General features: G+C 50.1%; 1 protein-coding gene across 3 annotated transcripts in view; it reads left to right on the top strand.

The window, feature by feature from the left end:
• Nucleotides 1–26408, top strand: part of Atcay (ATCAY kinesin light chain interacting caytaxin) — a 37901-nt gene extending 11493 nt beyond the window's left edge. For 2 of the 3 annotated variants that reach the window (XM_045135019.1, XM_045135018.1), the window contains exons 3-13: nt 2128–2186; nt 5523–5744; nt 7428–7613; nt 9059–9161; nt 12728–12859; nt 14616–14702; nt 18068–18166; nt 20035–20070; nt 23981–24052; nt 24572–24628; nt 26214–26408. In XM_045135019.1, the coding sequence (XP_044990954.1) occupies nt 2128–2186; nt 5523–5744; nt 7428–7613; nt 9059–9161; nt 12728–12859; nt 14616–14702; nt 18068–18166; nt 20035–20070; nt 23981–24052; nt 24572–24628; nt 26214–26223 (1063 nt within the window). In that variant the 3' untranslated portion in view covers nt 26224–26408. The remainder of the gene's footprint in view (nt 1–2127; nt 2187–5522; nt 5745–7427; nt 7614–9058; nt 9162–12727; nt 12860–14615; nt 14703–18067; nt 18167–20034; nt 20071–23980; nt 24053–24571; nt 24629–26213) is intronic. The other variant, XM_045135020.1, reaches the window with a different exon arrangement.
• Nucleotides 26409–27618: the final 1210 nt, after the last annotated feature.

The raw sequence follows: 27618 nt of genomic DNA, 5'->3' as shown, positions 1-27618 counted from the left end.
CCGGCCTCAATAGACACACACACAAGTACCCACACAGATATGAATATGCACTCACACATAGCGAAAAAGGAACCAGAGGGCTAAGAATGCAGATCACAGTAGCAGAGCTCCTCCCTAGAATTCACAGAGAAGGACTGGACCGTCATTCTTGGGTCTCTGCTCCCCTGCAGAACTGGGGTTATAGATGTGTATGGCCATGACTAGCTGTTTAAGTGGGCAATTCAAACTTGGGTGGTCTCAGCAGTAGATTAACAGTCTAGCAACCACAGTAAAAGGGCTGGGGGCATGGTCAGAGAGTAACAGCCTAGGATCCACAGTGAGGGCTGGGGGCGTGGTCAGTGGTAGAGTGACAGCCTAGAACCCACAGTGAGGGCTAGGGTGTGGTCGGAGGTAGAGTGACAGTCTAGAACCCACAGTGAGGGCTGGGGGCGTGGTCATAGGTAGAGTGACAGCCTGGAACCCCCAGTGAGGGCTGGGGGCGTGGTCAGAGGTAGAGTGACAGCCTAGGACCCACAGTGAGGGCTGGGGGCGTGGTCAGAGGTAGAGTGACAGCCTAGAACCCACAGTGAGGGCTGGGGTGTGGTCGGAGGTAGAGTGACAGCCTAGAACCCACAGTGAGGGCTGGGGGCGTGGTCAGAGGTAGAGAGACAGCCTAGAACCCACAGTGAGGGCTGGGGGCGTGGTCAGAGGTAGAGAGACAGCCTAGAACCCACAGTGAGGGCTGGGGGTGTGGTCAGAGGTAGAGAGACAGCCTAGAACCCACAGTGAGGGCTGGGGGCGTGGTCAGAGGTAGAGTGACAGCCTAGGACCCACAGTGAGGGCTGGGGGCGTGGTCAGAGGTAGAGTGACAGCCTAGAACCCACAGTGAGGGCTGGGGGCGTGGTCAGAGGTAGGGAGACAGCCTAGAACCCACAGTGAGGGCTGGGGGTGTGGTCAGAGGTAGAGTGACAGCCTAGAACCCACAGTGAGGGCTGGGGGCGTGGTCAGAGGTAGAGTGACAGCCTAGAACCCACAGTGAGGGCTGGGGGCGTGGTCAGAGGTAGAGTGACAGCCTGGAACCCCCAGTGAGGGCTGGGGGCGTGGTCAGAGGTAGAGTGACAGCCTGGAACCCCCAGTGAGGGCTGGGGGCGTGGTCAGAGGTAGAGTGACAGCCTGGAACCCCCAGTGAGGGCTGGGGGCGTGGTCAGAGGTAGAGTGACAGCCTGGAACCCACAGTGAGGGCTGGGGGCGTGGTCAGAGGTAGAGTGACAGCCTGGAACCCCCAGTGAGGGCTGGGGGCGTGGTCAGTGGTAGAGTGACAGCCTGGAACCCCCAGTGAGGGCTGGGGGCGTGGTCAGAGGTAGAGTGACAGCCTGGAACCCACAGTGAGGGCTGGGGGCGTGGTCAGAGGTAGAGTGACAGCCTGGAACCCACAGTGAGGGCTGGGGGCGTGGTCAGAGGTAGAGTGACAGCCTAGAACCCACAGTGAGGGCTGGGGGCGTGGTCAGAGGTAGAGTGACAGCCTAGAACCCACAGTGAGGGCTGGGGGCGTGGTCAGTGGTAGAGTGACAGCCTAGAACCCACAGTGAGGGCTAGGGGCGTGGTCAGAGGTAGAGTGACAGTCTAGAACCCACAGTGAGGGTTGGGGGCGTGGTCAGAGGTAGAGTGACAGCCTAGAACCCACAGTGAGGGCTGGGGGCGTGGTCAGTGGTAGAGTGACAGCCTAGAACCCACAGTGAGGGCTGGGGGCGTGGTCAGAGGTAGAGTGACAGCCTAGAACCCACAGTGAGGGCTGGGGGCGTGGTCAGAGGTAGAGTGACAGCTTAGAACCCACAGTGAGGGCTGGGGGCGTGGTCAGAGGTAGAGAGACAGCCTAGAACCCACAGTGAGGGCTGGGGGCGTGGTCAGAGGTAGAGTGACAGCCTAGAACCTACAGTGAGGGCTGGGAGTATAGCTCATCTGAAAAAGTTTTGATGCAGATGGTTCATTTTCTCAACCAAAGGATAAATCTATCCATGTTCATGATTACCCTGAACTTAATGCATCTTGTTGCTCTTGTCTCTTTCTCTAATGCACTTAACGGGACCTGCCTGGCTCACTGTGTTCCTCTGGCTGTACTATGGACTCCTGTTCCTGCCTATTCCACAGGCCAATCCCAGAAGAGACAGGGATGGAGTTGCTGGCTGGCGAGGTAGAGGATGCATCCTGTAAGTTTACACGTCTGCGTGAATTGAGAGCCTGCCCTCCATGGTTCAGAATGGCGGGACGTTGAGGGAAAGCACTGTGCTCTGAGGCCTGCAGGGGAAATTGAGAACATCATCCTGAAGATGGCACCATGTTTGGCTGTGTGTCCTTAAGCTGGTTTCTGTGTGTCTCCATACCTCCAGTTCTTCATGGACTGAATTCCAGTAGTGAGGTTCCCAAAGAGGGAAGGAGCAGTGTGCGTACCATAGCCAGAGGGTGCCAGGACAGAAGTCAGCATAGCCAAGGGCACTTCTGCCAGCCAGACTGCTTGGGAGACTTCACATTTGGAGAGACAGAGTGCTACCACTGCAATTTTGTGCCTCACAATTCCTGTGTGTAGCTGGATGTGTGGTTCAGGCTTGTTATCCTAGCATTTGGAAGGCTAAGGCAGGAGGATTGCCACAAGTTAGAGGCCAACCTAGTATACAGAGTGAGTTCAAGGCCAACCTGGGCAATTTAGTAAGATGATACCCTTTAAAATAAAAATTAAAGAAAGTAGAACCTGGTGTAGTGGCACACGCCTTTAATCCCAACACTCAGGAGGCAGATGTAAGAGGATCACAGTGAGTTTGAGGCCACCCTGGGACGACATAGTGAATTCCAGGTCAGCCTGAGGTATAGTGAAACCCTACCTCAAAAAAGGTGTGGTGGCTCACGCATTTAGACCCATCACTCTGGAGGCAGAGGTAGGAGGATCACTGTGAGTTCAAGGCCAGCCTGGAACTACAGAGTGAATTCCAGGTGAGCCTAGGCTAGAGTGAGACCCTACCTCAAAAACAAGTAAAATGGGCTGGAGAGATGTCTCAGTGGTTAAAGGCACTTGCTTGCAAAGCCTGACAGCCTGGGTTTGATTCCCCAGTGCACACATAAATCCAAATGCACAAAGTGGTGCATGTGTCTGGAGTTCATTAGCAGTGGCAGGAGGCCCTGGTATGCCCATTCTCTCCCTCTTTCTGTCTCTCAAGTAATAAGTAAATAAGTAAGTAAGGGCTGGAGAGATGGCTTAGTGGTTAAGCGCTTGCCTGTGAAGCCTAAGGACCCCAGTTCGAGGCTCGGTTCCCCAGGTCCCACGTTAGCCAGATGCACAAGGGGGCGCACGCGTCTGGAGTTCGTTTGCAGTGGCTGGAAGCCCTGGCGCGCGCGCGCTCTCTCCCTCTTTCTCTCTCTCTCTCTCTCTCTCTCTCTGTCGCTCTCAAATAAATAAATAAAATAAAATAAAAATAAGTAAATAAGTAAGTAAAAGAGCATCCACCCCAGGAGCTTGAAGATCATGGTGCCTTGGCTGGTGTGAACATGACCCCCATCTCTGCCTCTAGTCACATGAGTCTCCCTAAGTATGTCTAGTAAGTCCTACAGTTATTTTCTTTTTTAAAAAATATATTTTTATTTATTTATTTATTTGATACAGAGAAAGAGGCAGAGAGAGAAACAGGGAGAGGGAGAGAATGGGCATGCCAGGGCCTTCAGCCACTGGAAACGAACTCCAGATGCATGTGCCCCCTTGTGCATCTGGCTTATGTGGGTCCAGGAGAATTGAGCCAGGATCCTTTGGCTTTGCAGGCAAATGCCTTCACCGCTAAGCCATCTCTCCTGCTCAAGTTTTTTTTTCAATTAATGTATTATTTTGCAGTACTAGGAATGGATTTTGTTTGTTTGTTTTTTTGTTTTTCAAGGTAGGGTCTCACTCTAGCTCAGGCTGACCTGGAATATACTATGGAGTCTCAGGGTGGCTTTGAACTCACAATTCCTACCTCTGCCCCCCGAGTGCTGGGATTAAAGACATGCGCCACCACACCTGACTTTGAACTTTTATAAATTTTAATTTTCTTTTATTTGACAATTCATACATATATGATGATCATATTACCCCCTCCCTCTCTTATTCCCCTCCCACTGGACCTTATTTTCTTCCCAACTAGATCCCCTTCTTTTTTTGTATCTTTTCTGTGGCCTGTTGAGTTAAATTAGAGTGGCTTGCAGGGCGCTTGTTGGGGATTACTTACTGGTGCATGAGCAGCTACCAGTGGCTACTTCAGTGAAGAAAATGCCTCCCTCAAGAAGGGATAGGGCCCATGAGTCCTTCCTCTGTCCGTGGTGGAGGGTTGACAGGTCCAGTCTTGCGAAGGTCACCGCAGCTGCTGTGAGTGCATGAATGTGACAGCCATGTCACATCTGGAAGACAGCACTCCACAGCCCTCCTCTTCCTTTGACTCTTTACGATACTCTGCCCCCTCTTCTGTGATGCTCTCTGAGCTTGGAGGGGGTGATGCAGATGTGCCATTTAGTGCTGAGCACCCAGCAGTCACTTTCTGCATGTTGGCAAGTTTGGAGTCCTAATAGTGATCACCAACTGCAAAAAGAATCTTCTCTGGGGCTGGAGAGATGGCTTAGCAGTTAAGCGCTTGCCTGTGAAGCCTAAGGACCCCGGTTCGAGGCTCGGTTCCCCAGGTCCCACGTTAGCCAGATGCACAAGGGGGCGCACGCGTCTGGAGTTCGTTTGCAGAGGCTGGAAGCCCTGGCGCGCCCATTCTCTCTCTCTCCCTCTATCTGTCTTTCTCTCTGTGTCTGTCGCTCTCAAATAAATAAATAAATAATTAAAAAAAAAAAAAAAGAATCTTCTCTGACCAGAGGCGAGAGCAGCACTAATCTATGGGTATGAACATAATAAGTATTGACATGACAAATGAAGGGCACAGAGTGTCCATTTAGCCAAGCAACAGTAGTAGCTTCCCTGTAGGCTTTTGGCTTTCAATCCATGCAGAAATTATTTCTCACGGAGCCATCTCAGATCCGGACGGGAGAGCAGCTGGTTGCTCCATAATAGACATGCGCCATAGGCACCTCCTGCCTGGCTGCCTGGTGTGTCGCCTCCTCTGGACCTCACTGGCCCTCTGTACCACAGAAGGAACTAGGCATCTGGGCCCTGACACCATAACCCTGCCTCCTTTACAGACATCACTTTGGGGCCGATGGCTGCCTTTTCTCCCAGGTGACCTCTGCAGGGCCAAGCGCTGATCAGCTTGTTCCCAGACTGACTTAACTCTGGGGACCACGGAGGGGACAGGGACTGCCTTAACCCTGGGGACCACGCAGGAGATAGAGCTCACCTTAAAGGAGCTCAGTGGGTAGGTGTTTGTCTCATGTGTTCCAAGGCCCTGGGTTTATCCCCAGCACCACAGAAACTGGGCATGGTGGCCACTGCACGTCTCTTATCCCAGCACACAGGAGTTGGAGGTGGAAGCATCAGAAACCCATGGTCAGTCTCAGCTGAGAGAAGGATTTTTCTTTTTTTCCCTCAGCCCCTCCCACCACCTTGAACTTCAGTGGAGCCCATAGGAAGAGGAAGACGCTGGTGGCTCCCGAGATCAACATTTCTCTAGATCAAAGTGAGGGTTCCCTGTTGTCTGATGACTTCCTGGACACCCCTGATGACCTGGACATCAATGTTGATGACATCGAGACCCCCGATGAGACCGACTCACTCGAGTTCCTGGGGAATGGCAACGAGCTGGAATGGGAGGGTAAGGCCCAGCTTACAGCTGCCCACATCCCCTACCTGTTCCCATGCTGTGCCTTGAGTGAGTGCTGTGACCCCGTCAATGCAGATAGCAGCAGCGCCTACAGGGCCAGGACACCTCACAGAACACACTGTCGCCAAGCAGTGCTGAAGGACAGAGACCCAGGACCAGGGTCATGGCATGGGGGCTTTGTAATTTTACTTATTTTTAGTTTTTAAAATATCTTATTTATTTTTATTGATTTATGTGGCAGAGAAAGAGGAAGAGAGAGAGAGAATGGGCACGCCAGTTCCTCCAGCCACCACAGATGAATACCAGATGCATGCACCCCTTTGTGCATCTGGCTGACATGGGTCCTGGGGAATCGAACCTGGGTGCTTTGACTTTGCAGACAAATGCCTTAACCGCTAAGCCATCCCTCCAGCCCTTTATTTTTATTTTAATTGTTTTGGTTTTTCGAGGTAGGGTGTCACTCTAGCCCAGGCTGACCTGGAATTCACTCCCTATTCTTAGGGTGGCCTTGAACTCACAGCAATCCTCCTACCACTGCCTCCTGAGTGTGGGGATTAAAGGCATGTGTCACCATTTTTTATTTTTTTAAGTGTCTCATGGCATCAAAATAAAAGAGAGATTAGTTGGAAGGAAGAAGAAATTCACTGGAGAGGGGATTTGGGAGGGAAAAAGGGAAGGTGGAGGGAGGGGATTATGATCATGGTATATTGTTTATATTTATGGAACTTGTCAATAAATAAAGTTTAATAGCTGGGCGCGGTGGTGCATTTCCTTCATACCAGTACTCAGGAGGCAGAAGTAGGAGGATTGCCTTGAGTTTGAGGCTACCCTGAGACTACATAGTGAATTCCAGGTCAGCCTGGGCTAGAGTGAGACTTTACCTCAAAAAAAAAAAAAAAAGTTTAATAAGGGCTGGGGAGATTGCTAAGGGGTTTAGGTATTTGCCTCCAAAGCCTAAGGACCCAAGTTCAATTCCCAAGAACCTACATAAACCAGATGCACAAGGTGGTACATGCATCTGGAGTTCATTGGCAATGGCTGGAGACCCTGATGTGCCCATTCTCTCCCTTTTCCCCTCTTTCTCTCTCCTTTTCTGTCTCTCTCTCTCTCATAACTAAATAATTGTTTGAAGTTTAATAAAATTCAAAGAGTCTGGTGTAGCTAATGCTGTTCTCAAACTCCCTATGTAGCCAAGGGTGCCCTTGGACTCCTGATCCTACCTCTACTCTCTGAGTGCTGGGATGACAGGCATGATCCACCACACCTGGATTGTGACATTGGGGTTGGAACCCAGGGCCTCATGCACGCCAGGCCAGCGCTCCAGCAACTGAGTCCCCGCCCGGCCCTTTCCAAAGAGCTCTGTGAAAATCATTTACAATCCCAGCACTGAGGAAGCAGAGGCAGAAAGATCATATGCTTGATTCCACTCCAGAGAGTGAAACACTGTCTCAAAAGCAAAAACAAGAGCAAAATAGCTGGGTTGGAGCTGACAAAGGGCTGTAGCCATCAGGGTAATTGCTGGCTGGAGTGCAGTCGTGGAGAGGTAGCAATTCAGACAGAGAAAGAAAATGGAGGAGCAGAGCGGGTGGGCGAGGGAAGGACTTGGGTTTGAGAAACAGCCATGACAGACATGATATCCAGACTCAGGAACCTCTTCTGCTTGGCTGCTCACAGATGACACTCCCGTGGCCACTGCCAAGAACATGCCAGGAGATAGTGCAGATCTCTTTGGGGATGGAGCAACAGAAGACGGCAGTGCTGCCAATGGTCGTCTGTGGCGGACAGTGATCATTGGAGACCAGGAACATCGCATAGACCTGCACATGATCCGACCATACATGAAGGTGGTCACACACGGAGGTGAGCACATACACAATCCGACTGTGTGTGAAGGTGTCGCCCGTGGAGGTGAACACAACCCTCCAAAGTCCTCTTCCCACTTTTCCCAGACCCTGGCAACTGGTCCGTTCAAAGCTCCTCTCTGACCATAGGCCCTTCTTTATGTCTATGTTATTTTCAAGGTAGGGTCTTGCTGTAGCCCAAGCTGACCTGAAACTCTCTCCATAGTTCCAGGCTGGCCCCGATTTCACAGCAATCCTCCTACCTTTGCCTCCCGAGTGCTGGGATTAAAGGTGTGAGCCACTATAATGGCTTCTTTGTGTGGGGGGTGGGGGAAGGTGTGCACATGTGTGCTCGCTCTTGCTGCTGTAAACAAATTTCAGACACTTTACCTGTGTGGTGTTTTTTTTTTAATTTATTTATTTGAAAGCGACAGACACAGAGAGAAAGACAGATAGAGGGAGAGAGAGAGAATGGGCGCACCAGGGCTTCCAGCCTCTGCAAACGAACTCCAGACACGTGCACCCCCTTGTGCATCTGGCTAACGTGGGACCTGGGGAACCGAGCCCCGAACCAGGGTCCTTGGGCTTCACAGGCAAGCGCTTAACCGCTAAGCCATCTCTCCAGCCCACCTGTGTGGTTTTTTAACCACTGAGCCACTTCCCCAGCCCTGAGCTCTTCTTTTGACCTGGGGGCATATTAAACTCACATCTTTTAAAAAAAATTTTTTTTTAATTTTTATTTATTTATTTGAGAGCGACAGACACAGAGAGACAGATAGAGGGAGAGAGAGAGAATGGGCGCGCCAGGGCTTCCAGCCTCTGCAAACAAACTCCAGACGCATGCGCCCCCTTGTGCATCTGGCTAATGTGGGACCTGGGGAACTGAGCCGCGAACCGGGGTCCTTAGGCTTCACAGGCAAGCACTTAACCGCTAAGCCATCTCTCCAGCCCAAAAAAAATTTTTTTTAATTTATTTATTTGAGAGTGACAGACACAGAAAGAAAGACAGATAGAGGGAGAGAGAGGGAATGGGCGCGCCAGGGCTTCCAGCCTCTGTAAATGAACTCCAAATGCATGCGCCCCTTGTGCATCTGACTAACGTGGGACCTGGGGAACCGAGCCTCAAACCGGGGTCCTTAGGCTTCACAGGCAAGCGCTTAACCGCTAAGCCATCTCTCCATCCCTAAACTCACATCTTGCTTGAAGGGGGTGGACAGGTTGAGGACACTGTGGGTGGTTGTGGTGGTTGATTCCCCCCTCACCAAGGTACAGACTAATGGGGGTGTGGCTGGTCCCCCATGTCAGAATGCTGGATGCAGAGCTGTCGCACACGTGCGTGCATGTGTGTGTGTGTGTACAGGGACAGGGATGGCTGGAGACAGGGTGGGCTTAACATAGTCCGTGGAGCAGTCCAGAACCAGAGGAGGACTTGGACATTGTGACATTCATGCCACTTCTCCCCAGGCTACTATGGTGAAGGTCTCAATGCCATCATCGTCTTCGCTGCCTGCTTCCTCCCAGACAGCAGTTCACCTGATTATCACTACGTCATGGAGAATCTCTTCCTGTAAGTCCATGTCACTGTGGGCACTGTGGGCACTGTGGGCAGATCGGGGCAGTATCGGTGGAGCTGAACCCCAGGAGTCACTGTGGGGACTTCCCTAAGGCTCTGGCCTAGAAAATAGTGGCTGCAGACACCTGACCTGAGGCACACCACTACCAGAGACACCCAGTGGTAGGAGGCTGAGGCAGGAGGCCATATGCTCCAGACTTGCCTGGTTAACAGTCAAGACCCTGCCTCAGAAAACTTTCAAAAAACAACAACAACAAAATACATCTACAGATATATAGGTAGCACCTGATGGATAATGGTAGAGGCTTAGAGCCAGGGAACTAAGCCAGAACCTTCCTGCACGCTAGGCAGCTTTTTACAACTGACCACGCCCCCAGCCCTCCCTGTGGGTTCTAGGCTGTCACTCTACTTCTTTTTTTAATTTTTTTGTTTGTTTATTTTTATTTATTTATTTGAGAGCGACAGACAGAGAGAGGAAGAGGCAGAGAGAGAGAGAGAGAGAATGGGCATGCCAGGGCCTCCAGCCACAGCAAACGAACTCTGAGGCATGCACCCCTTTGTGCATCTGGCTAATGTGGGTCCTGGGGAATCGAGCCTCAAACCAGGGTCCTTAGGCTTTACAGGCAAGCACTTAACCGCTAAGCCATCTCTCCAGCCCTCACTGTACTTCTGACCATACACCCAGCCCCCACTGAGGGTTCTAGGCTATCACTTTACTGCTGACCATGCCCCCAGCCCTCAATGTGGATTCTAGGTAGGGGCTTCACCAGAACTGCCCCTCAGCTGGACTAAGGGTTTCAATCTCACATGGTAGAGCTTGGCAGTGAAGCTGGACCCAATGAGAAAGATTGGCAGAGTTTGCTAACATGTCATCTAGGCTGCTTAGTCTCTTGGGTGGAGGCCAGGATGCTGCTCAGCTCCCAGCAGAGTCCAGGATCCTCACTGCAGGGAATGCCCTGGCTCGATATCCACACAGCAGGGAGAGACCCTGTTGTTGACCCCTCCCTCTGACACATTCATCTCTTTCTCTCTCCTCTCCTCTTTCTAATTCTAATCTAGTCACTCCACATCGCTTGATTCCTGCCAAGCAATGTCTGTCACCCAGGATCCTCCCCCAGTCTCTATTTGGAGTCCTTTCCCCCACATCATCTCCCCATCTAGAAACTTGCGCTGTATGTGACTTGGAGCAGGGTGGGGCCCAGGTTCCTCACTCCACAGAAGTGTCATGACAGCCTCACCCCAGTTCTGGCTGCGGTGGTTGGGCTGACGCTCCCTCAGGTGGCCTCCGGAGGTGTTAAATGAAACATACATACAAACCAGTTGCGCTGAGCATGTAATTACTGCTTGGCTGTTACTTGAAACATTTTACTCCAGGGCGATGCAAACATACATCTATTCACCCCGATAGGGCTCAGACCACAAAGTAACAATTCCACCAAAATCCGATTTTGGTGACCCATCAAGTATTGGGGTCACTTACAGGGCACAGGCGAAGGGTTGCTTATAGGAACGTCAATGACTCAAGGCCAGCTGCGTCGCTGGAGTCCCACCACGTCCTGGACAGCGACCTCATGGAAGCTGTGCGTGGAGTCCCTCTTCCAGTTAACCTTCCACCTCCTGTATGATCTAGCTTCTCCCAGGATCACTTGCAGCTGGGGAAGGCAGGAGGGAACAGTCACTGGAATTCCAGGCGAGGGTCCTGTGACACCCCCCCACACTCCTCCATCTACTAGGAGTGTCAATAATAGCTCATTATCATGACTGACCCTCAACCTGGCTATCACTGCATCAGTTCTGTTGTGCCTGGAGGAAAAACGCCATACAGGGGCTGGGGAGATGTTCAGTGGGTAAGAGTGCTTGCTACACAAGCATGAGGCCCTGAATTAGATCCCAGCACCATGTCTGGCTGCTGAGGCCTGTGACCCTAGCCCCAGGGGGGCAGAGACGAGAGGATCCCTGGGACTGCCGTCCCTGACTATCAAAGAACAAGGAAGCTCCAGGATCAGTAAGTGACTCTCAGAGACATGAGACGGACAAGCACTAGAGGGCACTTGCCGTCTTCCTTGGGCCTTTGCACATGTGCACACACCCACCAAAGATAAATACATAAAATCAGTTTTTTATTTTTTTAATTCTATCCTTTTTTAACATTTTATTTATTTAATTATTAGAGAGAGAGATAGACAGTATGTGCATATATATATGGGCGGGGGGAGGGAGAGGGAGAGAGAATAGGCGTGCCAGGGCCTCCAGTCATGGCAAATGAACTCCAGACATATATGCCACCTTGTGCATCTGGCTTACATGGGTACTTGCCTGCAAAGCCAAAGGACCCAAGTTCGATTCCTCGGGACCCACATAAGCCAGATGCACATGGTGGTGCATGTGTCTGGAGTTCATTTGCAGTGGCTAAAGGTCCTGGTGTGCCCATAAAATAAAATAAATAAAAAATACTTTATTTTTATTTATTTATAAGAGAGAGTGGAAATGCCAGGGCCTCCAGCCGCTGCAAATGAACTCCAGAAGCATGCACCGCCTTGTGCATCTGGCTTACATGGATACAGGGAAATTGAATCTGGGTCCTTTGGCTTTGCGGGCAAGTGCCTTAACTGCTAAGCAATTTTCCAGCTTTCTTTTTTTCTTTTAGGTCGGGACTCACTCTGGCCCAGACTGACCTGGAATTCACTATGTAGTCTCAGAGTGGCTTCAAACTCATTGTGACCCTTTCCCTCTGCCTCCCAAGTGCTGGAATTAAAGGCATGCACCACCATGCCCAGATTTTTAAAAAAATATTATTTATTTATTTATTTGAGACACACACACACAGAGATAGAGAGAATGGGTGTGCCAGGGCTTCCAACCACTGCAAATGAACTCCAGATGCATGTGCCACCACCTTGTGCATCTGGCTTACGTGGGTTCTGAGGAATTGAAACTGGGTTGTTTGGCTTTGCAAGCAAGTGCCTTAACCACTAAGCCATCCTTTCAGCCCTTTTTTTTTTTTGCTTTTTCAAGACAAGGTCTTGGGCTGGAGAGATGGCTTAGCCGTTAAGCTTAGCCTACAAAGCCTAAGAACTCATGTTCAAATCTCCAGGTGCCACATAAGCCAGTGTACACACAGTGATATAAGCACACAATGTTGTACATGCATACAAGAGGGTGCATCATCTGGAGTTTGTTTGCAGCAGACTGAAGGTCCTGGCATGCCCATTCTCTCTCTCTCTCTCTCCCTCTGCCTCTCTTTTTCTCTCTGTCTCAAAAAAAAAAAAAAAATCTGGGCGTGGTGGCACACACCTTTAATCCCAGCATTCAGGAGGCAGAGGTAGGAGGATCAGAATGAGTTCAAGGCCACCCTGAGACTACATAGTGAATTCCAGATTAGCCTGGGCTAGAGTGAGACCCTACCTTGAAAAGCCAAAAAAAAAAAAAAAAAAAGACAGGGTCCAGGGCTAGAGTGAGACACTACCTCGAAAAACAAACAAACAAAAAAAAAAAAAAAGCAGGGGTCCTGATACTAGGTGCCGCCCCACTGGGTCCCTATCTTCTGTGTCTCCAACCAGGTATGTCATTAGCAGTCTGGAATTGCTCGTGGCTGAGGACTACATGATCGTGTACCTCAACGGTGCCACACCACGGCGGAGGATGCCTGGCATCGGCTGGCTGCGGAAGTGTTATCAGATGATTGACAGGAGGTGAGAGCCAGGTGGGGAGTGATCTTGATGGGTTTGGGGACAGGAAATTCACACAGAGAAAGCAAGAGAACTTGTATTTTTATGCATGTGTGTGTGTTACTATATATGTGCCTGTGTGTTTGTGTGTGTGTGTGTGTGGGTGTGGGTGTGTGCGCACGCGCGCGTGCCTTCAGAGGCCAGATGACAACCTTGAAAGTTGTTCCTCAGGCCACATATATCTTGTCTTGGAACAGGGTCTTTTATTGGCCTGGAGCTAACTAATTAGGGTAGAGCAACTGGCCAGTGAGACCCAGAGATCCACCTGTCTCCATTTCTCTGGCGCATATTCACCACACTGACAATTTATGTGGGTGCTGGGGATATGAACTTGGACCCTGACATTTGCATGACAAGTGCTTGGCCCACTGAGCTGTGGCCCAGCCTCTGTCATAGATCTTAGGATTTGTACAGCAAAACAATAATCCTAAACCGGGCTGGAGAGATGGCTTCACAGTTAAGTGCTTGCCTAAGAAACTTAAGGACCCCCGTTGGAGGCTCAATTCCATAGTACCCACATAAGCCAGATGCACAAGGTGGCGCATGTATCTTGAGTTCATTTGCAATGGCTGGTGGCCCTGGTACGCCCATTCTCTCTCCCTCTGTCTCTCTGTCTCTCTCTCTCACTGTCACTCTCAAGTAAATAAATAAAAATACTTAAAAATAATAAATTGGGCTGCACAGATGGCTTAGTGGTTAAGTACTTGCCTGTGAAGCCTAAGGGCCCCAGTTTGAGGTTCAATTCCTCAAGACCCACGTTAGCCAGATGCGCAAGGGGGTGCACGTGCCTGGAGTTCGTTTGCAGTGGCTGGAGGCCCTGGTACGCCCATTCTCTATCTATCTATCTATCTATCTATCTATCTATCTATCTATCTATCTATCTATCTGCTGCTTTCTCTGTCTGTTGCTCTCAAATAAATAAATAAAAATAAACAAACAAAAAACAATAATGATCCTAAACCACACAACTGGGGAAGTGTAAACAAACAGCCAACAGTGATTCTCACAGGTAACAGGAGGCAGAAGTCCAGCACCAAGGTGGGCAGAGATGAGGCCTTGAGGGAGAATTACCCCAGATGCCTCTGAGCATCTTGTGTCTGATGACTCTGGGAACCTCTTGGGAGGAGATCCTGCTGTGGGTGTCCTTCTGTGTATGTCACTAAGCATCATGTCCTCAAAGGCCATCTGTGTTGGAGCAGGTGTCATGTCTGAGGAATACTCTGGCATGTGGCTGCACAGCATTATGTCTGTTCATGTGTTACTGGACCCTTGCTTGTCTGCTGCTGGGGTTTGTGAACAGCCTTAGGATGGCCTAAAACCACACCAGTGCTTCCTGGCAGGTGGCCAGTGGATGAGGCTGAGGATATGCTGGTCCTTCTTTGAGCATGAGATGATGACAATATAGTGTCAGATGCCTCAGTTCTGCTCACTTGGTACACTTGCTGTGCATCATAGAGGGTTAATCTTTGCACAACCCATCATGGGGTCTGAGGGACCCATGGGGTGTGAGTCCCATGGGTCCCTCAGACCCAGGACTCCCAGATGGGTGTAAGGATTTGTCAAGCACCTAGAGCCTCATGAGGGACGGTGGGTGAAGATAGATATTCACATGTGTCCGTCTCTGTTCCTGCCCTTCATGTTAGGGGGAAGGGAATGATGGTCTCTAACCCTAAGGCTACCCTGCCAGGCTGCCCACCTTCCTCTGCCTCTCCCCTCACAGGCTTCGGAAGAACCTGAAGTCACTGATCATCGTTCACCCCTCCTGGTTCATCCGCACAGTACTGGCCATCTCCCGGCCCTTCATCAGGTGAGGCGCAAGAGGTGTCTGCGGCATGCACGCGTGTGTTTACAGGTGCTTCAGCTTCTCTGGTTCAGTGCCCCACTGCCTCCCATGGGCTTAACACATGCATACTTACCAGGTCCTGATCCCCATCCTGGTCCCAAGCCACACCCCAATCCAGATGCTGCCACAGCATCTCCTGTTCATTTCTTTATTTCATTACTTCCTCATTAGTTGGAGCTTAGAGAAGGTCTCACCATGTCACCCAGGCTGGCCTAAAACTTGCCATTTTCTTGCCTCTACCTCCCAACTGCCAGGGTTACAGGCATGTGCCACCACACCCCTTAAGTATCTTATTTTATATACAAATATTCAAAAAATCAGAAATCTGCTGCAATACTTGTCCCAATCATTTTGAGTGAGGAAACTCTGCCTATAACTGTACATTATAAACCAGTATACATAGACAGTATACATACACAGTGGTTGAGGGTGTGGCAAGTGGTAGAGTGACAGCCTAGAGCCCACAGTGAGGCTGGGGGCGTGGTCAGAGGTAGAGTGACAGCCTAGAACCCACAGTGAGGGCTGGGGGCGTGGTCAGAGGTAGAGTGACAGCCTAGAACCCACAGTGAGGGCTGGGGGCGTGGTCAGAGGTAGAGTGACAACCTAGAGCCCACAGTGAGGGCTGGAGGCACAGTCAGCGGCAGAGCTCCTGCCTGAGGGTTAAAGTGCTTAATTCCATCTCCAATATTTCAGTAAGTATGGGAGAGAGGTGCTTTCCTGCAAAGCCTATCAGGTTCGATTCCCCAGTACCCAGGTAAAGCCAGATGTACAATGGAGCTCATGTGTCTGGAGTTCCTTTACACTGGTTAGAGGCCCTGGCATACCCACTCACTCTCACTCTCCCTTTCTCTTTCTCCCTTAAATAAATAAATAATATTTTAAAGCCAACTCCGGTGAACTCAGTTGCTCATCAGTCAGGATACTCTTGAGAGTTCACAGCTCACCCTGGCTCCACAGCTGGCTGCTTCCTTGGGGTGTGTGAGGCTGACGTCACCACACCATGTAAACTCTCCAGAAACAGATCCAGAGAGACAGGATGAGGCTGCTGTCTCTGATCGGTGGCAGTGTGAGTTCACTTCCGCTGGCTTCACAGAACGACCACACTAACAAGTTGTGCCACTGGAGCTCTGAGTTCTGCTGAGTTCACAACTACTGAGTTCAATACAGACCCTTTACCTTTATGTTCTATTAGGGACTGATGGTGAGCTATACCTTGCAGGCACGCCTCCACTGCACCCCTACATATGTTTTGAGACAGGGTCCCACAAGATGGATCAGGCTGCTGGCAGCAATCCGCCTACCTCAGCCTCCAAAGTATTGGGATGCCACACCCAACATCACATTGTATTTTTGAGAAGACTTTAAGTACTCTCACAGGTCTTATTAAATAATTTATTGTGCACATTACTTTGGCTCATTTGCACGGCATGCAAATGATCATCCTTTGTTCAGATATTATGCGTATTGTGTGCGTGTAGTATTTGCTTAATGAGAAATTATGCTAATGGTGAGTGTTGCAGTCAGGCTTGCATTGCTGGCAGAAATCACCCGACCAAGAGCATCTTATGGGCAAAAAAAAAAAAAAAAGATTTATTTTGGCTTACAGACTCAAGGAGAAGCTTGATGAGGGCAGGGGGAAATAATAACATGGACATCACTCCTGGCCAATATAAGGTGGACAACAGGAACAGGAGAGTGTGCCAAACACTAGGAAGGGGGAGCTGGCTATAACAACCATAAGCCCGCTCCCAATAATACACTGCCTACTGGAGGTATTGATTTCCAAATCTTCATCAGCTGGGAACCTAGCATTCAGAACACCTAAGTTGATGGGGGACACCTGAATCAAACCACCACATTCTGCCCCTACCCCATAAACTGATAACCATACATGATGTAAAATGCAATGCATTCATCCAACTTTAAAAGTCTCCATTGTTTTTATCAATTCTAATGATGATCATACATCCCCATAGTCCAAGATCTTTTAGCTGAGTCATAATACCAGAAAATAATCTCAAAAAACCCATGATGAGCACGTGCCTGTGGATAATTGCTTTTTTGTTTGTTTTTGTTTTTCAAGGTAGTGTTTCACGCCATTTCAGGCTGACCTAGAATTCACCATGTAGTCTCAGGGTGACCTCTAACTCACAGCAATCCTCCTACCTTTGCCTCCCAAGTGCTGGGATTAAAAGCGTGCACCACCATGCCTGGCTTTGCTATTTTTTAAACAAAAGTTTGTTGCAGGGCTGGAGAGACGACTTAGTGGTTAAGGCATTTGCCTGTGAAGCCTAAGGACCCAGGTTCAATTCTCCAGTACCCATGTAAAGCCTGACTTGCAAGGTGGTGCATTTGTCTAGAGTTCATTTGCAGTGGCTAGAAGTCCTGGTTCACCCATTCTTTCTGTCACTCTCTCTCTCTGTGTCTGTCTGCCTCTCCCTCTTTCTCTCTCTCTCTCTCTCTCTCTAATAAATAAATAAAACTTAAATTAAAAAAATAGTTTGTTGAGCCGGGCGTGGTGGCGCACGCCTTTAATCCCAGCACTCGGGAGGCAGAGGTAGGAGGATCACCTTGAGTTCAAGGCCACCCTGAGACTACAGAATTAATTCCAGGTCAGCCTGGACCAGAGTGAGACCCTACCTCGAAAAACCAAAAAAAAAAAAAAATTTGTTACAATGTATGCCAGACTCCAAAACAACACTTCATTCTAGTTATATGTGGGGAAAAAAAAAGTCATGGCCCTGATCTCTAACATATAATTTAGAAAATAGTTGCCAGGTGTGGTGGCACATGCCTTTAATCCCAGCACTTGGGAGGCAGAGGTAGGAGGATTGCTAGGAGTTCAAGGCCAGCCTAAGACTACAAAGTGAATTCCATGTCAGCCTGGGCTAGAGTGAGACCCTACCTCAAAAAAACCAAAAATAAATAAATAAACAAATAATATAAAGTCACTTAGAGAAAATACTTGTGAACTTGAGATGTCATCCCTCCCGTTACACAGTGACCACTGCATGACATTCCAAGAAAAAGTGTCAGTCATTTTCAATCCCTGGCTGTCACCTGTTTGTCTCATTCACTGTCTCTTTCCAAGAGGACATCCTCTGTATATTCTATCTTCATCAAGGGTCTCTCTTTGCATTTGATGCCATAACCCTTGAACCCAATATCCAGACAAGCCAGTGTGGTGTCGCAGGCCTCTTGTCTCAACACTCAGGAGGTTAGGGTAAGAGGGGCGAGAGTTTGAGGCCAGCCTGGGCAGCTTAGTGAGGTCATCAAAGTGCAGCCAAGGTTCTTTGTGGTGATGCATCCCCCTTCTGTCTTTCCATCAGCGTCAAGTTCATCAGTAAGATCCAGTACGTGCACAGCCTGGAGGAGCTGGGGCATCTTATCCCCATGGAACACGTGCAGATCCCTGACTGTGTCCTGCAGTAAGTGTCAACACGGTTACAGCCCCAGGAATCATGGGGGGAGGGTAAACTAAACCCCAGGCACCTACAGCTAGAGCCCAGGGTGGGGTGAGAGCTGTGTGTCTGGGGGTTTTCACCCAGTGACTACATGGTCCTCACGCCATTGCTTCCTGCGGTAGAACATCTCCTTAGCCTGCTCCTTCCCACTGTGACAGATCCGTCACCATGTCACCATGCTCAGCACACAGCCCAGAGCAGGAAGCTTGGTCACACGACTGTCACCATCCCTGCCATCCACCTCCAGAATGCTTTCTTCCCCCACACTGAAGCTCTCCCCTGTTCAACGTGAACGACCCCCCTACACACACCACCATCCCACTTCTGAGGACTCCAGGGACCTCCTGGAGGTGGGGTCCTGCAGTGTGCCACCTGTCTGATTTATATTATGGAGCACAGGTGTCCTCAGGTGTGACTGTTCTCTTTTTCTTGCTTTCTTTTTTTTTTTTTTTTTTGTTTTTTATTTACTTATTTGAGAGTGACAGACAGAGAGAAAGAGGCAGACAGAGAAGAAAGAGAGGATGGGTGAGCCAGGGCCTCCAGCCACTGCAGATGAACTCCAGACACGTGCGCCCCTTGTGCATCTGGGTAACGTGGGTCCTGTGGAATTGAGCCTCGAACCGAGGTCCTTAGGCTTCACAGGCAAGCGCTTAACCGCTAAGCCATCTCTCCAGCCCTGCTTTCTTTTTTTTTAAGGGTTTAGTCTTCATTTATTGTATTTTAATGAATTTATTTATTTATGAGAGACAGAAAGAAGAACACGGAAAGAGAAAGAATGGGTGCACCAGGGCCTCCTGATGCTGCAAATGAACTCCAGATGCATGTGTCACTTTATGCGTCTGGCTTTGCATGGGTCCTGGGGAATCAAACCAGGTTGACAGGCTTTGTGATCAAGTGCCTTTAACTGCTCAGCCCTCTCTCCAGCCCTTTCTTTCTTTGCTCTTTCTTTCTGTCTTCCTTTCTTTCCTTCCTTCTTTCTTTCTTCCTTTCTTTCTTTCTTTCTGGCACTTGTGTAGATTTATGAGGTAAGCTGTGTGATGTGTATGGCATATGCACATCGTGTGCTGATGCACGTGCCTCGAGTGTCCTCCATTGCTCCTCTGTGTGTTTCCTTGAGATGGGGTCCCTCACTAAATGTGGAGCAGCTGTTTGTAGTCAGCAAGCTCCATGATTCTCCAGTCTTTGCCCTCCACAGGCCTAGAATCGGGGCGGGGGGCTGGCCATGCCCAGCTTTTTACCAGGGTGCTACAAATCAAACTTGGATAGTCTTGCACCCTCAGGCTTGCACACTAAGCTCACCTGCTCAGCCACCTCCCAGCCCCATAATACGCCACTACTAACCAGGTGTAGTTCTACTGAGAGTACCTGTGAGACTTCCCGTAAAGCAGGGATGAGCAAAATAAGCACGTATGAGGTCTATAAACAGATCTGAAGCATTGAATGCAAGACAGAGGTTGTTAAGCCCAGCCCTCTACTTGTTTTATGAGTGAAGTTTCACTGGCATGCTGTGACTCTAACTCATTTACCATCTTCTATGACTGCCTTTCCACCACAGTAGCAGACCTCCACCTTTGCAACAGAAATCACCAGACCCTCAAAGCTGAAATGCTTACACCCTTTAGAAAGATTCTGACAGGACCCCATGAGAGCCTCAGGAGAGGTGTGGAGGGCATTGCTATGGAAGAACACTGCCCACTCACCAGCACCGAAATGGGCAAACACTGTAGCCTATCAAGGGGACAAGACTGGCCCAGGTTATTGAGGGTTACCCAGGAGGCATGTCAACAGAGGAAACAGCAGAGCCACGAACAACACCTGTTTCTTTCTTTCAGGTATGAAGAGGAAAGACTCAGAGCCAAGAGAGAGAGGTGTGTGGGCATAGCTTTTGTGAGGAGTAATGGGAGGGAGGATCCCCTCTGTGAGGGATCAGGGTGAGGTGGGGTCTCCTCTGTGAGGGAGCAGAGTGAGGTGGGATGTCCTTTGTGAGGAAGCAGGGTGAGGTGGGATGTCCTCTGTGAGGGAGCAGGGTGAGGTAGGAAGTCCTCTGTGAGGGAGCAGGGTGAGGTGGGATCTCCTTTGTGAAGGAAGAGTGTGAGGTGGGGCCTTCTCTGTGAGGGAGCAGTATGAGTTGGGGGCTCCTCGGTGAGGGAGCAGGGTTGTATTAGTCAGGATTCTCTAGAGGAACAGAACCGATAGAATGAATTGTATTAAAAGGGAATTTACTGGATTAGTTTATGGCAGTCCAACAACAGCAGATTACAGGCCTGAGAGTCAAGGAACCTGGTAGCTAGCTGCTCAGTCCACAAGGCTGGATCCCTCGGCAGGCAGTCGTGATCTGTCACTGAAGGCCTGGGGGTGTTCTGGGGAGATGCTGCTCTTCAGTCCACACTGGAAAGCAGCAGACAGCACAGGCAGCCAGGTGGGAGGGGAAGAGGATACTTTTCTTCCCAGAGCTTCTTTGGATAAAGCTGCCTCCGAGAGGGGCCGCCCACTCTGGGGGAAGGATTCTTCCTTTAGTTCTTACTGGAAGCAAGCTCAGAGACCTTATGAGGAATGTCTGTGAATTCCTAAGCAGATCAAGTTGACACAAACTTAACCATCACGAGGGTGATGTGTGGACTGCTATGTGAGGAGCAGGGTAAACTGAGATATCATCGGTGGGGGAGCAGAGTGAGGTGAGATATCCTGCGTGAGGAAGTAGGGTGAGGTGGGATCTCCTCTATGAGGGAGCAAGGTGAAGTGGGGTATCCCTCTGTGAGGAAGCATAATGAGATGGGGTCTCTTCTGTGAAGGAGCAGTGTGAGGTGGGGTCTCCTCTGTGAGGGAGCAGGGTGAGGGGGGATGGCCTGTGAGAAAGAGCATGGTGAAATCAAATGTCCTCTGTGAGGGAGCAAGGTGAGATGCAGTCACCTCTGTGAGGAGCAGGATGAAGTGGGATGTCGTCTCTGGGGAAGCAGAGTGAAGTGAGATGACATCTGTGAGGGATCAGGGTGAGGTTGGGTCTCTTCTGTAAAGATGTGTGAGGTGGGGTCTCCTTTGTGAGGGAGCTGTGTGAGGTGGGATGCTGTCTGTGAGTGAGCAGGGTGCGGTTTGTGAAGGAACACTGTGACCTTGGGCCTGCTCTGTGAGGAAGTAGGGTGCAGTAGGATATCCTCTGTGAGGGAACTTGAGGTGGGGTCACTTCTGTCCTCTGTGAGGCAGCAGGGTGAGGTGATATGTCTTCTGTGAGGGAGCAGTGTTATTTGGGGTCTCCTCTTTCAGTGATAAGTGTGATGTGGGGTCTACTCTGTGATAGAGCAAGGTGAGGTAGGATTTCCTATGTAAGAAGCATGGTGGGGTGGGATGTCCTCTGTGAGGGAGCATGATGAGGGTCTCTTCTGTAAAGGATATGTGTGAGGTGGAGCCTCCTATGTGAGAGAGCTATGTGAGGTGAGATGTCCTGTGTGAGAGAGCAAGGTGAGGTGGGATGCCGTCTGTGAGTGAGCAGGGTGAGGTTGGGTCTCCTTTGTGAAGGAACAGTGTGACCTGGGGCCTGCTCTGTGAGGGAGCAAGGCAAGGTAGGATGTCCTCTGGGAGGGAAGATGGTGAGACTGGATGTCCTCTTTGAGTGATCAGTGTGAGGTGGGGTCTACTCTGTGAGGGATCAGGGTGAGGTGGAGTGGGCTCTGTGAGGGAGTAGGGTGAGATGGTATGTCCTATGTGAGGTTGCAGGGTGAGGTGAAGTGTCCTCTGTGAGTGGGCACACTGAGATGGGATGTCCTCTATGTGGATCATGGTGTGGTGGGGTCTCCTTTGAGAAGTAACAAAGTGAGGTGGGATGTCCTCTGTGAGTGAGAATGGCTAGGTGTGATGGAGTAGGGTGAAGTGGGACGTCCTTTGTGAGGGAGCATGATGAAGTTGTATCTCTTCTGTGAAAGAACAGTGTCAGGTAGGATCTCCTCTGAGTGAATAGTGTGAGGTGTGGTCTCCTCTGTGAGGGTGTAGGGTGAGATGGGACGTCCTGTGTGAGGGAGCATGATGAGGTTGGGTCTCTTCTGTAAAGAACCATGATCAGGTGGGGTCTCCTATGTGAGGGATCATGTTGAGGTTGGGTGTCCTCTGTGAGGAAGCAGGGTGAGGTGGGATGTCCTCTGGGAGTGAGAATAGCAAGTTGTGATCTCCTCTGTGAGGGAGCAGTGTGAGGTGAGTCTCCTCTGTGAGGGAGTATTGTGAGATCTGGTATCTTCTGTGAGGAGCAGTGTGAGATGGGTTCTCCAATTTGGGATGAGTTTGTGTCTTCTCTTTGAGGAAGTAGGGTGAGGTTGTATATCCTTTGAGTAGTGGTCCAGTGGCTTCTACTGGGCAGTGATCATTGCATGTTCCCCTATGGCTCAAGAGACTTCCCTTCAGTTGAGGGCTCTTGACTTGTCTCAGTTCAAACTCTACCTCCCCAAATGGGATATCAGTATAGTATTAAGCAAGTAAAAGACCTTAGTGTTTTTATCTTCTTTTATTTATTTCCATATTTGTTTATACATTTGTGTATAGGCATGCCAAGGCTTCTTGCCACTGTAAACCAATGCCCAACACTTAGATCATTTAAATATATTTCTATTCATTTGTTTACAAGTATAAAGAGAAAAAGGGAGAAAGAAAGAGAATGGATATGTCGGGGCCTCTTGCCACTGCAAACAAACTCCAGTCAATGCACCACTTTGTGCATCTGGCTTCACATGAGTAATGGGGAATTGAGCCCAAGCTGTCAGGCTTTGCAAGCAAGTGCCTTAACCACTGAGCAATCTCTTCAGCCATTAGGCCATTTTTTTTTTCTATCCAGTTAATGAGGGTGCCTTGAGAACTGAACCTATACTAGCAGGCTTTGCAAACAAGTGTCTTTAACCACTGAGCCATCTTCCCAACCCATACCTGAGTATATTGTGAAGAAACAGGGCAAAAAGAAGGAACGTCAGAATTCATCCTCAGTGACAAACATGATAGTCACCCTCATAGTACCAAACTGTCCTTCTTCAGTTAGCATGAGCCAGACACTCAGACCTGTGGTAGCTGGCTGGCCTGTTGTCCTTCCTGGAATAAACATTGTCATGCATACAGAATTTTAGGGTTATTCTGTCCTTTCCCACTTATGGAACTTACCCATCTCTTGGGTACTTTCATAAGCCCTCCCTCCCCCAAAAGCAAAGCAGGGCAACATTCATGATTCCTACTGTAACTGAGCCACATAGTAACTACTCCATTTTGAGCTTGTTATGGAGATAAGGTCTCAAGAGTCCAGGCTGGTCTTGAATTTGCAGTGATCCTCCTGCCTCAGCCTGCTGAGTGCTGGGATCACAAGCATATATCACCATGTCAGGCTCTGTCTGCTGGTCTGTGTTATCCACCTCTCCCTTCCACTCTGAGACACAGTTTGTACCTTCCACAGGTCTGCTTAGGAATGAACGTGGCAGGCAGGTTCCCTCCCCACAGCCCACTTTCAGCATTGTAGGTCCTTCCTCTCCTGTCCTGGGCCATTCCCACTTTCCAGCACTCCCAACAAAACCATCTCTGGCTGGGCATGGTGGCACACGCCTTTAATCCCAGCACTTGGGAGGCAGAGGTAGGAGGATCACCGTGAGTTCGAGGCCACCCTGAGACTACATAGTGAATTCCAGGTCAGCCTAGGCTAGAGTGAGACCCTACCTCAAAAAAAAAACAAAAAACAAAAAATCTCTGGACTGCCCAGGCCGGAGAGGCCCCTGGGAGCTGAGCATCCCCTTATCACCTGGTTCTGTCTGTCCGTAGCACAAGACCTCAGCCAGAGTTTGTCCTTCCCAGGCCAGAAGAGAAGCCAGAGACAGTAGAGGCAGAAGACAGGTGAGTGTGCAGGGACCATGGGGGAGAAATGACACCACCAGGGCTGCTAGTCCCTGGAGGATTCTGGGGGTAAGAATGGGGCATAGGGGAGCCTCCACGAGTGTGGCAAGTCCTGAGCAAACTTTACTGGTTGGATTTTTGAGCTGTGGAGGGCCTTGGCTGGTTTTCTCGTATACCTGTGTTCTGGCTTGTTTGTTTTGTTGTTGTTGTTGTTTTTGTTTTTGTTTTTTCGAGGTAGGGTCTCACTCTGGTCCAGGCTGACCTGGAATTAACTCTGTAGTCTCAGGGTGGCCTTGAACTCATGGCAATCCTCCTACCTCTGCCTCCCGAGTGCTGGGATTAAAGGCGTGCGCCACCACGCCCGGCTGTTTGGGCTTGTTACGCAGCAGCTGTGCTGCAGCCCGAGTTGTACCAGATTCATGTGAAACAGCCAAGACTGAGTTCAGAACCTCAAACGGGTGGGGATGCCCAAGCACCCAAAATAGACGAGTAACACCAAACTTCTTCCCTCTCCTGCAGGGCCGCTGAGGTCACAGAAGATCAGGAAACGAGGTGGTGTGATGCAGGGCCATCTGGGTGCCTTTCTTGAAATGTTCTTTTTTTTTTTTTTTTTTTTTACTTTCATGCTGTGTGTCTGTATGCGTATATGCACGTTCATACACGTGCAGGTGTGAGTGGAACCCAGAAGACCATCTTGAGTGTCTTCCTCAGGCATGACATCCATGTCCTTTGACACAGGGTCTCTCTCTGAACCTGGAGCTCACCAATTAGGCTAATCTACCCTAGCCAAGGAGCCCCAGACCACTTCCCCAGTGCTGGGGCCATGCCTGGCATTTTTATGTGGGTGCTGGGGATCTGAGCTCAGGTAATTATGTCTGTGTGGTTAGCGCTTTGCCCCTGAGCATCTCCCCTGCCCTGTCCTCCAGGTCAGCTCCTATCAGTCAAGATGTTCAGAGGGATGGAGATTATTCCAATAGCCACACAAGAGCCAAAACTGGCATCAGACATGCCACACTCTTACATGTTAGTAACATGTCCAAGATGAAGGCCTTAACACCCAGGGACCCAGACTAAAAAATAAACATCAAAAATGGTGTAAACTGCCGGGCGTGGTGGCGCACGCCTTTAATCCCAGCACTCAGGAGGCAGAGGTAGGAGGATCACCATGAGTTCAAGGCCACCCTGAGACTACAGAGTTAATTCCAGGTCAGCCTGGACCAGAGTGAGACCCTACCTCGAAAAAAAAAAAATGGTGTAAACTCTTCTTCCAGGGATGGTGGTGTACTCCTTTGATCCCAGCACTCATGGATCAGAGGTAGGAGGACCACTATAAGTTCAAGGCCACCCTGAGACTACATAGTGAATTCCAGGTCAGCCTGGGCTTAGAGCAAAACCCTATCTCAAAAAACCAAACAAACAAAAACATGTAAAGTCAGTGTCCATCCCCAGAGCATGAAGCAGAGGCAAGCTGTCAAAAGATCTCTGCAAAGATCTCCTCAACCCAAGCTTTCTGGAGATGCATTCACAAGCACAGGCAAAAGTCATGAGGGGGTGGCTGTCATGAGCAAAGTCATCAGCAGACAGGACAGACAACAGAGCCAGACCCTGCAGTGGGGGACAGTGGACGAGAACAAGAATGTATACGTGGCCTAAGAGTGACAGCATCTGTGACCCCGGAGTAGTCAGGAGCATCTCTGGGAGGGGCTGGCCAGACAGTGTAGCATAATTGGTGACACCCAGGTTCAGTGAGACCCTGTGTCAATAACTAAGGTGGAGAGCAACTGAGAAACACACCTGATGTCAACCTCAAGCGTGTGCGCACACACACACACACACACATGTGCACCCATACATATACAGACATATGATGGGTGGATGGACAGGATAATGGGCAGGTGTGTGGGTAGGAACTCTGAAGGCTGGCATCCCATGGCCTCTTCTACTGAGGTTCCAAAATGGAAACCCCCTTCTGAGCTCACCGGGCAGGTGGGCAGCCTGTCCCTGCCTTGATACCCAGGTACCTGTGCTGGGACACCAAGGCCAGATGAGGTCACTCTTCACTGCCCGCCCCAACACACACACACACACACACAAACACACACAAGAGGACATCTTACGCTTTAGAACAATGATTGTGTTGTGGCCTGTGCTTCCCCTTTAGCATGTCCTGATGTCATGGGAGCATCTTGATAGACATGAGAGAAGATTCCAGATGACAAGAAACTTCTTTCAGATGCCCTCTGGCCCTGGATTTCATCCCACTTTGCCCTGAGTCCACTTTCGAGGTTCCAGGCTCTTCATCCACTCGGACACCCCGTGCCCTTTTCAGCTGCTTCAATACATTGTCTTTCTTCCACACGATGCAGTGTTAGCATGTTCTGGAAAGGACCAGGTCTGTGGCATGGCCCATGGTCCTTGGTGACTTTTGTTCTTCCTCCTGACCTCCGCAGCCACAGGATAGCTGTCCTGTCTTGTTCGGGTTGCCTCACAGCAGACCTTTTGCTCACTTGTTGCCTGTCCCAGGTTGGAGTTGCGTCTGCCCATCTGTGAGCTGTGGCCCATCAGCCTGGATGCCCAGCAGCCCATGGGCTGGGCAGTGGCCTGAACACTCCTTCTCTATCATCTCACAGCCCTCATCACCTCAAAGGACACCTGCTCTGTCATCTGACAGCCCCTATCACCTCAAAGGACATCTGACAAACCCCCATCACCTCAAAGGACACCTGCTCTCCTTGGAAGCCTTGGAGCCCACCGCACAAGCGCAAACGCCATGACTGGCCTGGTGTTTGCAAGACCATAATATCTGTCTCAATCTAGAGCCTTTCCCAGACCCTTTAAAGTGGTTGCCACACCACAAGGCCACTCAAACCAATGTCTCCTCCCAAGGGAATGCCCCCTAGCATCCCAGGGCCAGGGTACAACACAGTCCCTATGGTTCCCACCGTATGCGGGTGGGGCTGAGACACCATGTCTGTAGGATGAAGATCCAGGGTACTTGGTGCTGGAGATCCCTTAGGAACATAAGTCCCCATGAACTGGTCACTGTGGCTATCTGCTTCCCAAACAAGGACTATGGGGCAAATTTCCCTTGGGTGAAAGAGAATCTAAGCAGATGGGGCCCAGACACCATTGGAAGAGGTGTACAGGGGGTGAACCTCCTGAATCTGGAGGCATTTCAGTAAAGACTGGATGGGGTTTGCAGAAAACAGCCGCTAGTGCCCTGCAGACCTAATCACCTCCAAGTGGAGAAAACCAGACCACTTTCTGGGGGCCCCTTTCCTGCCTCTGCAGTGGGGTCTTAGCAAGTATCACCAAGAGCCCATCAGGCCCCACCATAAGGTTCTTAGCCTCTGTGACATGTCCCATGCTTCACGACCTTGGACGATGAGAGGATCCGGGAGCTGGTGGCCATCCTGACCTATTTTCTGACCAGTAGCTCCCTCCTTGAGAAGGTAGGATAGGCCAGCAAACTTGAGCTTGCAAACGTTGTGAAGCTGGAGACATCTCTGGGTCTCTCCCATCTACCCTGTTGACAGTTGGGAAACCAGTGGAATATTTTGTTTTGT

This window comes from Jaculus jaculus, chromosome 15, assembly GCF_020740685.1.
Source record: "Jaculus jaculus isolate mJacJac1 chromosome 15, mJacJac1.mat.Y.cur, whole genome shotgun sequence".
NCBI lineage: Eukaryota > Metazoa > Chordata > Mammalia > Rodentia > Dipodidae > Jaculus > Jaculus jaculus.
Note: the sequence above shows the minus strand (reverse complement) of the source record. Positions and strands in the feature narration are given on the sequence as shown.